The following is a 14,915-nucleotide window of genomic DNA, read 5'->3' on the forward strand; positions in this document are numbered from 1 at the left end:
GCGGCAGTCTGTTATTTTTGTGAGGATGTCTTGCGTGGGGTTTTGTTTGTGGCTTGCTTCTAGGGTCCTAAGGTTTGTTAGGGCTGTTGCTAACTCTGCTAGTTGAGTTTTTTTCATGTGCGATGCTAGGCTTATGATTTTCCCCCTCAGGACTGTCTTGTGGGCTGCCCATAGTATGCCTGGTGAGGGTGCCGTGGGTGTATTTAGCGTGAAGTAGTTCGTCAGTTCAGTTAGGATAGCTTCCGTTATCGACGGATTGTGTAGTAGTGTGGGGTTGAGTTTCCAGGACCATGGTTTTGCTACGTCTGGGACCTTGATTGATAGTGTAATGTCCGCGTGGTCCGACCACGTGATGTTGCCCACGTCAGCCGATTGGGTCATGTGAGTAAGGGGGGGTGATATCAGAAAAAGGTCAATGCGGGAGTACGAGTTGTGGGGGTGGGAGTAGAATGTGTAATCCCTAGTGGTTGGGTGGAGCAGGCGCCATACGTCTACCAGTCCTTGTCTGAGCACGAAGTCTTGTAGTAGTCTGTCTATTTTGGGTGTTGGGTTCGGAAGGGTTTGGGTTCGTAGTCTGTCTACCGTCGGTGATAGCGTGGCGTTGCAGTCGCCGCCTACGATTTTGAGGTGGCCTGGGGTTAAGGCTAAGTGTGCTTGGAACGTGTCCCAGAAGTTTTTATCCGGGGTGTTCGGTGCATATAGTGAGGTTATGGCGTAACGGGTGTGACCTGCTTGGCCCGTGAGTGTGATGAATCTACCTTGTGGATCCTTCAGTATTTGTTTGGTGTTGAGTGGGCAAGTTTTTCGCATCAGGATAGCAACTCCATTTTGTTTGGTCGTGGGGGAGTTTGCCGTGTGACATTCTCGGTAGTGTCTATTAATGAGGTGAAATGGTTTGGCCTGTGTGAAGTGTGTTTCTTGCAATAATATAATGTCTGCGTTTGTACGGTTTGCCCACCTCATTAGTTTATGTCTTTTTGCGGGGTTGTTGAGGCCCTTGCAGTTGATAGATACGCATGTCAGTTTGGTGTTCATGTTTTCTCGTTGTGTGTGGAGTGGGTCGGAGGGGTTGTATGTGTGGTTCTTGAGTGGAAGTGTTGTCTGTATCTGTGTTGGTTGTTATGGTAGGGGAGTCAGGTCCTTTTGTGTGAGAGGTCAGGGGTTCGCCTCCTGGTAGGGGTGAGGGTTTGGTGTTTCCTGGTCTTATACTAAAGCTGCCAGGCGTGGTGGGGGCGGAGATCGAGGGGGTGTAGGTACCTGCGTGTTGTTGCAGTCCTGTTCCTGTTCCCTCGTGGGTGGTCTGCTGTCCCGATGGGGGGGGGAGCAGATTCGGCCGTTATTGGGGGGTTGTCACGAGTAGGTTGTGTGAGTCGGATCGGAGGTGTCCGGAGGGGGAATGAACCTCGCCTCCCGTCTCCTTCGAGCCGTGAGTGCGTTACCTTAGTCGCGGTCATTTGTCGAGTCGCTATGTCCTAGTGGTTGGGGTGGCACTTAGGGTTCCGGGATTCTGTGGAAAGAGTATGCATGACATTAGTTGAGATTACCATTTGTGGTTTGGTATTGCCTGTGCTTGTGTAAGAGGCGGTCTGTGTGAAGTAACCGCTCTGCCATGGTGACTGGGGAACAGCGCATTTTAACAGTTACGCTGTGGTAGTGGGAGAGCTGTGCGATTTGACAGTTAAGTCTTCGCCAGGGGAGAGTGGTGCTTAGTAACTTTAGTGCCCTGATGATGGGGGGGGGCATTGCCCTGTCCCTCCAGTGTCTCAAAAAGAGGCGGACATTACGCGTGGTTACCCATGTCTTGGTGGAGGGGGAGGCTGTTTAGTATAACTTCAGTGCCTTTTCGGGTTGGGATAGGGGTGTCCATTGTCACACCTGAGTCCTAGTTAAGGGGAAGCAACGTTACTTGGCGTGTTTTATAAGTTAGTGCGCCAGTTAGCAGTCTCCCAGATGGACATCATAGTAGAGGTGAATACAAACAATAAAACAGTAAAACATATCAACTATGCGAACAATTTCTTTTTTCCTTTTTTATCGTGTTTTTTTTTTTTGTTTTTTTTTTTTTATTTTCCCTTTTTGTCCTTGGGTTTTTTGTTTTAAAGATTTCCCAGGCCTGGGTTACAGCGGTGGGATCCGCTGGGTGAGGGAAGTGTCCATTAGTCTTTGTACCTCAGTTTACCATATAATAGGGGGGACTGTACAGCAGTGGTATCCGAGTCCTGTCATAGGGAGCACAGCGCTAATTGTTACCTTTGGCTTAATATAGGGGGGAGAGCGTAATAACATAGAAATGCCGTGTTAGGGATAGCGTATAATGGTTCGGCGTATTTCGGCCTCCTGGTTCTGTAGATGTCTAGCGGTAAAGTTTAAGTGTTGAACTGTGATGCGGGGTGGGCCTATTCGCTGTGGTGGCAAATTATGCTGTAGCTGGTTGGGCGATATTAGCTACCGCCATGCCCTCGTCATTTAGGTAGTATAGTGTCCTGGGGGATTGTGAGAGTAGTAGAAGAAGGGGAGGGACTGGGATTTTCTATGGCATTGGCAGCTTAGTTATAGTTCCCTGGATCGACCTGTCTTGTGTGCGAGCGTGTCTGCCTGATTACTCCCACACTAACATCATAACAGAATTTAGCGTATTTAGCTAGACAGTAAAAAAAGTAAAACATTTCAACATATCAACATTGCAACGTGTTAGTGTATACAAGCCTGAGTCCTCGTTTGGTTTATAGCGGTAGAGTCCGCTGGGTAAAATGAGAGTCCAAGGGCCGTGTGGGTTGGTTTCAGGTTACGTTGGTCCGGTTGGCTGTCCCTGTTGGCCCATTCTTGGTTTGGTGTCGGTGTGTCTGTTGCGGGCGTTCAGTCGCTTGGGCCGCTCCGGTTCCGTTGTTGTTGCGGCGGTCTCTTGGTGGTGGTATGGTGGTGAGCTGTATTCCCAGGGCAGTTGCAAAATCTTCCATTGCAGCTGGGTGGTGTAGGACGTGTTCCTGTTCTCCCACGCGAACTTGAAGTTTAAAGGGGTGACCCCATCTGTATCTTAAACCTTGTTGGGTTAGTGCTGTGGTGAGAGGTTTTAAGTCCCTTCTTTTCCTCAGTGTGGTGGGGGCTAAGTCCTGGAAGAAGGCGAGTATGTGGGTCCCATGTTTCGGTTGTGTGGTTCTGGCTGCCGCCATGATTTTTTCTTTCGTGGCAAAGTGTAGGAGGCGGACAATAATGTCTCTAGGGATTGATGGGTTGAGGGCTACAGGTCGTAGGGCCCTGTGTGCCCTTTCTATCTCCCTGTCTTGGTCTGAGGAGTTCGGGAGCAGGGATCTAAACAGGTCTTGCAGCGTGGGTAATATGGCGTCAGTGTCAACTGTCTCTGGCATACCTCTTATTCTAATGTTGTTCCTGCGGGAACGGTTGTTCAAGTCTTCCAGACTGTCTTCAAGGAATTGTATTTTATCACTCAGGTAAAATATATCTTGCTTGTGCTGGGTGGTGTTCACTTTAATTTGAGTGATGTCAGCTTCTGCCTGGGCTGTGCGGGTATTCAGGGCCTCCACTTCTTCTTTTAGGCCTGAAATGTGCCGTTCTAGTTCAGCGGCTGTGTGTGCTTTTATGTCCGCTGTGGCATCCTGCAGCATTTGGCGGAGGTCGGCTTTGGTAAGCGGCTCTCGCGGTGTGCGGTAGTTGGAGGCTGCTTCTCTATCAGGGGCTTCACTGTCGTCCGTTTCAGCTCCGGATTCTTGGGCCTCCTGGGTTAAAGATGGCCGCCCCTGTTCCCTGGTGGCGCGGAACATTGATGCCACCGATACGGGAGTATCTTTTTTTTTTTTTATTCCTCCCATGGCGGTATTGATCGGGGGGTGCTGTGGGTAGCGTTTACCCCTTTTGTGCGGGTGGATGGCCGGGATAAGGTGCAGATGTAGGCTGATTGCGGCTCGTGGACGGGAGAGCTCAGGCCTCACACGTCCTGCTCCATCGGCGTTCAGGCTCCGCCCCCCCTGGGAATCTAAACTTTTAAAGTAAGTTACATCTGATTGAAAGTGAAACCATTATGTTTTCATGCAGGCTCTGTCAGTCACAGCCAGGGAAGGTGTGGCTAGAGCTGAATAAACAGAAACTAAAGTGATTTAACACAAGGAATGCTTCATTAAGCTAAGGTTGTTTTGGTGAATATAGTATTCCTTTAAAGTTCACATTTCCAGAGCTAACATTTGATTGAAAGTGAAAGTATTTTTGAATGCAGGCTATGTGAGCCCCAACCAGGAGAGTGGCTCAGGCTGCAAGGATAGAAACAAACGTGATTTAAAGGGACACTACAGTCACCAGAACAATACAGCTTAACGTTGTTGTTCTGGTGTCCTGTCCCTACCAGCATTTTAATGTAAACACAGGCTTTTCAGAGATTCAATGCACCTCAATGAGGAGATGCTGATTGGTGTAGTGCAGCATTATCCTATGGGAAAGCATTGGATTGGCTGAGATAGTCAATTCTGATTATCTCAGCTAAAGGGGCGAGCGACAGAAGATCCATGGGGCGCTGGAATAAATGTGAGTTTATTAGCGGTGAAGACTGATTGCTAACAAGATTTTTACAATCTCTACCAAGCTTTAAATTGAATGCTACTACTGATGGCCTGTGACAACAGCCATGCGGTTAGAATGCGCTGAAAGCACCTAGGGGGTCTATGGCACATTGCCCAGGGCTTACTTTGCACTCTCCAAAAGCTGTGCGCTAGCAGTTCTTTGGTTTCTGTTGATAAATAATATACACTTATTTCTCGTGTGTTCCACTTGGGATACATGAGTTCTCGGCATGCACCTGTGTCACTGCTTCTCTCTCTGTTTTCTAAATTACAGAGAAAGTCAGTGGGGAAAGTGAAAAGGGAACGCAATTGGGGAGATATTATCTGTAATGCCAAGAATAGTCCAATTGGCCTTATTTTTTGCCAAGCACTGAGAATGCATGTGTTTTCAGCAAGAGGGGAAAAAAAAAAAAGGAACAAAAATGTGATTTATGTACAAAATATCTATTTGCTTAATTTTAAAGTCAAGTGTGGCAGAAAATTTAACGAGCCGTTCCAAAATAGACAATCTTAAACAATAATTAGAATTCAGATGCAGAAGATATAGATAGGTTTAAAAAACAAATTTTACAACACGACACCATCCTGTATATGTAGTTATCGGATATATTTTTAAAAATATTTGCAAAAAAATATAACGTTAAGAGAACAACATAAGAAGATGCAATTGTGCCCCTTCCGCATTTCCTTATCCAGAGTACAAGCACTAAGGCAATAATATGTCCAAATAAAGTGCGCTGGGCCGCAGAGAAAGCTTTATTATTTATACATCTCCCTGGAGTATCGGTTGCTATGGAGAGGAGAATTCCCAAAATACCTCTGGTCTCTGGTATGCATGTAAAGTTACTAAACAATAACACACACACACACACACATTTTAAGATGCTCCTGTAATGCCAGACGTGTCATATTTTGTATTGTGTGTATTGTGCTAGCAAATGTATAGAAGAGTTATTTCCTATTTTGACCTTCAGGACATGCAGGTTGTGCTACTGGTAAAGTTGTAAAAATTCAATAAAAGGTTCCCCCCGAGCTCCTGCTCCAACAACCACCGGCCTCCAAAGGACACTGCAGGTTCCCACAATGCACCTGCACACTATAATTTATGGAATTTCGATCATGTTGTATGGGACGGCAGCCTGCACAGCCATTCCATCCAGCTCAGAGCGCCATGCTGTGCGGAGAGTAATTCTTTATCTTTTAATCTAGACATGTGCCAGCAATGTATAGAATATATCTATAAACCAGTCATCCACAAGATTGGTTCTTAGGTGTCAAACCTCCCCCCCCCCCCCCCCCCCACCCCAAAAAAAAAAAAAAAATTACTAAAAAAACAAACAAAAAAAAACCAAAACACTAAACATACCTACATTTCTTGTGTCAATGTAAGTGATGGCCATCGCAGCTAAACAGTGAAGACCTTAGGATTTATTCACAAAACGGCAAACTGCAGTGAAGGGAAAAACTGGAGTTTCAATTCACTAATATTTGGAGTTTAGTGAATAAACAGCCTTGGATTAGCCATAAGGGGAAAGTCTGTTATGGAGGATAAGTTGTAAGTTCCGTAGGTAAACAGACAATGATAAAGCAGAGAGACACAGTAATATAGGATCGTTTTCATAGCTTAAAGGGACACTATAGTCACCCGAACAACTTTAGCTTAATGAAGCAGTTTTGGTGTATAGAACATGCCCCTGCAGCCTCACTGCTCAATTCTCTGCCATTTAGGAGTTAAATCCCTTTGTTTATGAGCCCTAGTCACACCTCCCTGCATGTGACTTGCACAGCCTTCCATAAAACACTTCCTGTAAAGAGAGTCCTATTTAGGCTTTCTTTATTGCAAGTTCTGTTTAATTAAGATTTTCTTATCCCCTCCCCTGCTATGTTAATAGCTTGCTAGACCCTGCAAGAGCCTCCTGTATGTGATTAAAGTTCAATTTAGAGATTGAGATACAATTATTTAAGGTAAATTACATCTGTTTGAAAGTGAAACCAGTTTTTTTTTTCATGCAGGCTCTGTCAATCATAGCCAGGGGAGGTGTGGCTAGTGCTGCATAAACAGAAACAAAGTGATTTAACTCCTAAATGACAGTGAATTGAGCAGTGAAATTGCAGGGGAATGATCTATACCAGGGGTAGGCAACCTTTTAGCAGCACTGTGCCGATATAGGATTGTGATGTCCCGTAGCGTGCCGGGTGACATCTATTTTTTTAAATTTAGGTGTGTATGCTGCTGTATTCTGCTTGTGTTATTTTTACTGCAGTTGCTTTGCATCATTGTATTTGTGCGGATATGAGCTATTATATTGTATATGTTCATTAGTAGTGTATGGTATTGTGTATGATACATATGAATGTGGGCTGTGTATGAGGGCTGCTTGTGGAATTGTGTGTGGATGGATATGTCACATTGTGTGTTTGGTAGTGTGTGTGGGCTGTTTGGGGTATTGCATGTGAAAGGCTGCATGTGGGGCAGGGGCGTATTAGCCGCGAGGCAAACAAGGCATTTGCCTTGGACGGCATTTTCTAGGGGGCGGCAAAAAAAGCCGCCCCCAAATGCCCAAGGCAAATGTCTTGTTAGCCTTGCGGCTAACAGACATGCTGGGCTGCTGCTGGGCGGTCGGGCGGCGCTCTTGGGCGGCTGGCGAGGGAGCACTTCATCTGAGCTGTCTGTTCAGCTCCCTCGCGCGCCGCAGAGTGAGGCTGGGAGCCGGAATATGACGTCATATTCCGGCTCGCCTCCCAGCCTCACTGTGCGGCGCGCGAGGGAGCTGAGCAGACAGCTCAGATGAAGTGCTCCCTCACCAGCCGCCCAAGAGCGCCGCCCGACCGCCCAGCAGCAGCCCAGCAGCCACTGGACCACCAGGGATAAAAGATGCCCCCCCCCCAGCATTCCCAAAGGTAAGGAGGCTGGGGGGGGTTGAAGTAAAAATAAATTAAAAAAAGTGTTAATGTGAGTGAGTGTGAGTGTCTGTTAGTGAGTGTGAGTCTGTTAGTGAGTGTGAGTGTGTGTGTGTGTGTGTGTCTGTTAGTGTGTGTGTGTGTCTGTTAGTGTGTGTGTCTGTTAGTGTGTGTGTGTGTGTCTGTTAGTGTGTGTGTCTGTTAGTGTGTGTGTCTGTTAGTGTGTTTGCCTGTGAGTGTGTGTGTGTGTCTGACTGTGTGTGTGTGTGTGTTAGTGAGTGTGTGTGTCTGCTAGTTTGTGTCTGCTAGTGACTGAGTGTGTGTCTGTTAGTGTGTGTCTGTTAGTGCGTGTCTGTTAGTGCGTGTCTGTTAGTGTGTGTCTGTTAGTGCGTGTCTGTTAGTGCGTGTCTGTTAGTGCGTGTCTGTTAGTGCGTGTCTGTTACTGAGTGTGAGTGTGTCTGTTACTGAGTGTGAGTGTGTCTGTTAGTGTGTTTGCCTGTGAGTGTGTGTGTGTGTGTGTGTGTGTCTGACTGTGTGTGTGTATGTTAGTGAGTGTGTGTGTGTCTGCTAGTTTGTGTCTGCTAGTGACTGAGTGTGTGTCTGTTAGTGTGTGTCTGTTAGTGTGTGTCTGTTAGTGTGTGTCTGTTAGTGTGTGTCTGTTAGTGCGTGTCTGTTAGTGCGTGTCTGTTAGTGTGTGTCTGTTAGTGTGTGTCTGTTAGTGCGTGTCTGTTAGTGCGTGTCTGTTAGTGCGTGTCTGTTAGTGCGTGTCTGTTACTGAGTGTGAGTGTGTCTGTTACTGAGTGTGAGTGTGTCTGTTAGTGTGTTTGCCTGTGAGTGTGTGTGTGTGTGTGTGTCTGACTGTGTGTGTGTATGTTAGTGAGTGTGTGTGTCTGCTAGTTTGTGTCTGCTAGTGACTGAGTGTGTGTCTGTTAGTGTGTGTCTGTTAGTGTGTGTCTGTTAGTGTGTGTCTGTTAGTGTGTGTCTGTTAGTGCGTGTCTGTTAGTGCGTGTCTGTTAGTGCGTGTCTGTTAGTGCGTGTCTGTTAGTGCGTGTCTGTTACTGAGTGTGAGTGTGTCTGTTACTGAGTGTGAGTGTGTCTGTTACTGAGTGTGAGCGTGTCTGTTACTGAGTGTGAGCGTGTCTGTTACTGAGTGTGAGCGTGTCTGTTACTGAGTGTGAGCGTGTCTGTTACTGAGTGTGAGCGTGTCTGTTACTGAGTGTGAGCGTGTCTGTTACTGAGTGTGAGCGTGTCTGTTACTGAGTGTGAGCGTGTCTGTTACTGAGTGTGAGCGTGTCTGTTAGCGAGTGTATGCGTATCTGTCAGTGAATGTGTGTGTGTGTATTTAGAATGCGGGATGGGGTAAAGGTTGGGCGGGGGTGGCGTGGGGGGGGGGTGCCTGAGTTTTGTCCTGCCTAGGGCAGCACAAAACCAGGATACACCACTGATGTGGGGTTTGTGTGCATGTATGTGGATTGTTAGCAGGTTACGTTTGTGCAGATTGTGTGTATGTTTGTGTGTGGGCTGTTCGTATTATTTGTATAAGGGGAGGGTTATTCTTCATTTCTGTGTTATGAATGTAAATTAGGGATAGTAAAAATTTCTATTTACTGTGTATACCTGTATTCAATATCTACTCAAAATGGCTGATAGAGCACCCGCTCCCACCGACTAACTACCTTGTGTAACAAGATGGCGCCTACATCCGGAGTAAAATCCCGGGATGATGGTGACATCACGCCTCGTAGGATGTGCATTAGATAAGACACTTAACACCTAACCAATTAGAGATGTATTCTCTCTGTTATCTACATTTTTACATATGATGTATTTTTGCCTTTATAAGGGGCTTGCCGCCCCCTGAGTAAACATTCCGAAGTTTTTTATTAACCTGATACCTGTGTCTCAGTGTAATTTACTTCAAAACGTGCACGCATTTATTTTAACAATTTGGAAAGGAGCAGTGTAACGGGACCGCTGGCACCCCGACCGGGTACCGTCCGCTGACGGATGCTCCTAGTGCTTTCCGAGGACTCCAAGCACTCTGCCCAACACCATAACCACTGCAGACCCCACGAAACGCCGCAGCTTGGTTGGGGTCTCACCGTCTCCACCCACTCTGAGCCCAAGACCAGGGTCCAGCTTCCAGTAGGTGGACCTCTCCGAATTCCAGAGAGCAGGAACAAAAACAAGCTCTTAGCAGAGCTTAGTGATTATACCCTGGGGAGTACAATGATTATAGCAATCCCCAGAGTGTAGTTCTCCAATCCCCCAAACATGAGCCGAAACTTCATGAAGGTCCAAGATGATCTGAGGTGCTAGCACACCCAGTCTGGCTTTTATTACAGTTGTTGAAAATACAGGACCGCCCACAGGGAGGGATAAAATAACCAATCATATCACAGTTACATCCCACATATTCCCTCCCCTTATCCTGAGAGGAAACCCAATTATACATACAGTTAAAACATACTTTTTACCCAACTTTCATAACTCTAAAACCATACATCCAGTCTCCATAACTTACATATTCAGACTCAGCATACTTTAAACATAAACATTCTAAAAAATCATACAAATCCCTCCAGTAGATAAAAAGTTACACAGAAGTCCTTTTATGACCGACCGCAAGCACATTTTCTTGCCCAAAACAGTTCCATGGATTTGGGCTGTGCGGTCGGTCAATTTCCTGCATAAAAAACGGCTAAGTCCTGTTCGAAGTGTTGCCGGTACTTCGACTTTAGTCGAAGTGTCGAAGCGGAGGCGATGGTAAGGGTCGGCGGTGTTCGACGTTAAAATGGCCGCCGCCACGTGGTCCTTTGTCCGATAACTTCGACGACTTCGACAACTTCGGTAACTTCGGCTTTAGTCGAAGTGTCGACGATGGTAAGGGTCGGCGGTGTTCGACGTTAAAATGGCCGCCACCATGTGGTCCTTTGTCCGATGCCGGTCACTTCGATGACTTCGGTAACTTCGGCAACTTCGGCAGCATCCGAAGTGCCATATAAAAAGTGCCAATCCTTCTCCCACAGTAATTAAAGGGCCAGAATGAGTGACATGCACTCTGTTAGGGCCGAACACTGTTTTTAAAGGACCCAATCTCCCAGGGCCATAGTCCAAAGGTAGGAGGCGGGCAAACAGGCTTCTCCAATGCCCAGTGGAGAGGTTGGTTTCGTCACAAGCAGATACTCAGATAAACACTTGGTTTGATCCACAATATCTGTGTATATCTAGCAGTATGGTTGGCTTCCCTGGGTTCCAGTCAAAGACAGGAGCTGCAACAGCAGCTGCAGGCTGCCCTACTACGTTGTGGATTCCCATTCACAAGTGCTTGGAGGAAGTGATCTGAGATCATTTCCTCTATGTGCTGCAATGCTTAAATTGAGGATTGTCCTTCACCATCTTTTCGTATTAGCAGATATTTGAAGTTTTACTGGGACTCCTGATAGGTCAGAGCCTGTTTGGCTCTAGCAGCCTTGAGTGCCGTGCAAAGACACCTCGAGTGCCGTGCACGGCACTAGTGCCGTAGGTTGCCTACCTCTGATCTATACACTAAAACGGCTTTATTTAGCTAAAGGAATTAGGTGACTATAGTGTTCCTTTAATTCCAACGATGTCTCAATAGGAGATCATTTATATAGATACGGGCTATAAACAGAGAGCAATATCCCTTTTTTAGTAATATTTCATTCTATGCTGAGCTGACAAGGAGCCAAATTATAAAATTAGGATTTGGGGATGACCACACAGTAAAGATATCGCCTGCAGGAAAAATCAAATTTATACCACAGGTAAGTCAGACAAAAGTCTTCCATGCAACCTACAGACATTTCAAAACTTTTCAAGCATTGCACAAGACTTTATAAATCATGGATCTTTTTGGAGAATTGGGAACCAATAGCAATGTTATTGCAAGGTGTAAAATGTGCGTTTAATATGGAAATTGGCCTAAAATGATTTTAAATTGGGTTGGTTTTTTTTTTCCTGCTTTTGGGGAGTGGTAATGTGATAAATAAACTACAATAAAAGATTCAACCATAAAAAAGCAAGCAAACAAACATTAATGAAGAACATACAATTTACAGAATTTTGTATTTGAACATTTTTGGCATTGTTGGGTAGATTTTCCTTTTTCTAGAATGACAATTAAGGATAAACGCTAAGTATTACGGCAATGCAGAACGAACATCATGCAATGATCAATAAGACCTTAAAAAGATTCACCTTTTCGGATGATGAGACTTTACTGCCCCTCTCACCGAGGTTCCTCACTAGTTCTGGGTAACAAAACTCCGGGCACCTCTTCTGATCTGGTTCAAACAACGACAGTGCAATTCGGACAGTTGCAGCCACTGGGGTCTCAGACTCAGGCTCATTGGTCCGAGGTTTCTTGGAAGGAGGGGGGTGCAGGGTAGTAGCTGGAGAAAGGCAAGCTAGCTGCACCCGTCGGGGCTCTGCCATCATTCCCTGATGAAAGTATCTACCTTCAACTTTGAGTGCCCATTGCTAGGACAGAATGTAGCATCCGAGAGAGAAGGGGACCTCAGCTATTATATAAACACTTGTTTAGATGTAATACCACTTAGTAACCGTTCGTTGAGCACAGGGACTCCAAAAAAATGAAAACCAGTGACTGTTTAGAAGAAGTGACATGTGACAAATTGGTTCCATTTCAGCTGCATTCTTGCCACTTTATCCTATGAAAAAAAAAAAAAAAAAAAAAAAAAAAGAGTGATTGGTCATTAAAACACAAACTGATTTAACACCACATATCAGCCCAATCAGGAAGCCTCCCACTTTCCACGGTTTTATCACATATACCTTTGGCACTGTAAAGGTCCATGGACAATGTTTGTCATAAAGCTCAATCTTGCCTAAATTTAAAGGGGCACTTCAGGTAACATATCACACAGCTTGGTGGAATGGTTATCTTGCCTAGATCCGATGGGCACGTCCCCTGGTTTTATGTCAAAACATAACATTTATTTTACATCTAAATGTGCATTTAGTAACGGATTTGACTAAATATGCATTATCCTTTCAAGTAAGTGTTTAGGAACTTAACAAAAGCACTTAATTCACCTTTTAACTCTACATAGGCAAGGACACAGAATGTTAATGAAAAACTGAAACTCCAACATGCGCGACAGTGTTCATAATACAAAGTCTGAACTTCTTTGCCTTATCTACAAGTTTTAACAAGATGTATAGCACCGTGGGTCAGCTGACTAGGTGTACAATTGATGCAACAGGGGGCCACAAAGCTCTTTAGCACTATTCTTATTATGTGTTTATAAGTATCATTTTGTTATTGTTACATTTTACAGTTAAAGTTGTATTTTTTTTTTCACAGCACATTAAGGAATTTATTATTAAAACTTTTCGTTAGAAATCTTCTATTCATATATATGTATATAATTCTTTATTATCAAGATTTGATCTTATTTGTAGATCTAAAAACTTGCAGATTTTACCAGCCTAATAAATATCTGTTATTCTTATTAATCCTGCGTCTGACCAACCTGTCAGATTCATATTTTGAATAAATAATTTCAAAGCTTTCAATGGGGTGTGCTTAGAAAGTTGCTTGTCTGAAAAAAAGACATTCTTTATTGGCTCTACAGAGTAAAAAAACTTAATTTAGAACTAAGTTGTCAATCTTCAAATTTCTATAGATGTTATCATGTATCCAAAAAAGGTGGAAAGGATCAAATCCACACACACACACACACACACATATATATACATATATACACACACACACACGCACACATATGTATATATATATATATATATATATATATATATATATATATATATATATATATATATATATATATATATATATACACACACACATACAGGGAGTGCAGAATTATTAGGCAAATGAGTATTTTGACCACATCATCCTCTTTATGCATGTTGTCTTACTCCAAGCTGTATAGGCTCGAAAGCCTACTACCAATTAAGCATATTAGGTGATGTGCATCTCTGTAATGAGAAGGGGTGTGGTCTAATGACATCAACACCCTATATCAGGTGTGCATAATTATTAGGCAACTTCCTTTCCTTTGGCAAAATGGGTCAAAAGAAGGACTTGACAGGCTCAGAAAAGTCAAAAATAGTGAGATATCTTGCAGAGGGATGCAGCACTCTAAAAATTGCAAAGCTTATGAAGCGTGATCATCGAACAATCAAGCGTTTCATTCAAAATAGTCAACGGGGTCGCAAGAAGCGTGTGGAGAAACCAAGGCGCAAAATAACTGCCCATGAACTGAGAAAAGTCAAGCGTGCAGCTGCCAAGATGCCACTTGCCACCAGTTTGGCCATATTTCAGAGCTGCAACATCACTGGAGTGCCCAAAAGCACAAGGTGTGCAATACTCAGAGACATGGCCAAGGTAAGAAAGGCTGAAAGACGACCACCACTGAACAAGACACACAAGCTGAAACGTCAAGACTGGGCCAAGAAATATCTCAAGACTGATTTTTCTAAGGTTTTATGGACTGATGAAATGAGAGTGAGTCTTGATGGGCCAGATGGATGGATTGGTAAAGGGCAGAGAGCTCCAGTCCGACTCAGACGCCAGCAAGGTGGAGGTGGAGTACTGGTTTGGGCTGGTATCATCAAAGATGAGCTTGTGGGGCCTTTTCGGGTTGAGGATGGAGTCAAGCTCAACTCCCAGTCCTACTGCCAGTTTCTGGAAGACACCTTCTTCAAGCAGTGGTACAGGAAGAAGTCTGCATCCTTCAAGAAAAACATGATTTTCATGCAGGACAATGCTCCATCACACGCGTCCAGGTACTCCACAGCGTGGCTGGCAAGAAAGGGTATAAAGAAGAAAATCTAATGACATGGCCTCCTTGTTCACCTGATCTGAACCCCATTGAGAACCTGTGGTCCATCATCAAATGTGAGATTTACAAGGAGGGAAAACAGTACATCTCTCTGAACAGTGTCTAGGAGGCTGTGGTTGCTTCTGCACGCAATGTTGATGGTGAACAGATCAAAACACTGACAGAATCCATGGATGGCAGGCTTTTGAGTGTCCTTGCAAAGAAAGGTGGCTATATTGGTCACTGATTTGTTTTCTGTTTTTGAATGTCAGAAATGTATATTTGTGACTGTTGAGATGTTATATTGGTTTCACTGGTAAAAATAAATAATTGAAATGTGTATATATTTGTTTTTTGTTAAGTTGCCTAATAATTATGCACAGTAATAGTCACCTGCACACACAGATATCCCCCTAAAATAACTAAAACTAAAAACAAACTAAAAACTACTTCCAAAAATATTCAGCTTTGATATTAATGAGTTTTTTGGGTTCATTGAGAACATGGTTGTTGTTCAATAATAAAATTAATGCTCAAAAATACAACTTGCCTAATAATTCTGCACTCCCTGTATATATATACATATATATATATATACACACACACACACATA

At 44.3% G+C, this 14,915-nt stretch overlaps 1 protein-coding gene across 4 annotated transcripts in view; it reads right to left on the reverse strand.

The window, feature by feature from the left end:
• The window catches only part of UBN1 (ubinuclein 1), a 40,631-nt gene that overhangs the window by 22,657 nt on the left and 3,059 nt on the right, over nucleotides 1-14,915 (reverse strand). For 3 of the 4 annotated variants that reach the window (XM_063430750.1, XM_063430749.1, XM_063430748.1), the window contains exon 2: nucleotides 11,691-12,163. In XM_063430750.1, coding sequence (XP_063286820.1) covers nucleotides 11,691-11,930 — 240 coding nt within the window. In that variant the 5' untranslated portion in view covers nucleotides 11,931-12,163. Of the gene's footprint in view, nucleotides 1-11,690; nucleotides 12,164-14,915 lie in introns of those variants that run through there. The other variant, XM_063430751.1, reaches the window with a different exon arrangement.

The sequence above is a fragment of the Pelobates fuscus genome, chromosome 8 (assembly GCF_036172605.1).
Source record: "Pelobates fuscus isolate aPelFus1 chromosome 8, aPelFus1.pri, whole genome shotgun sequence".
Classification (NCBI taxonomy): domain Eukaryota; kingdom Metazoa; phylum Chordata; class Amphibia; order Anura; family Pelobatidae; genus Pelobates; species Pelobates fuscus.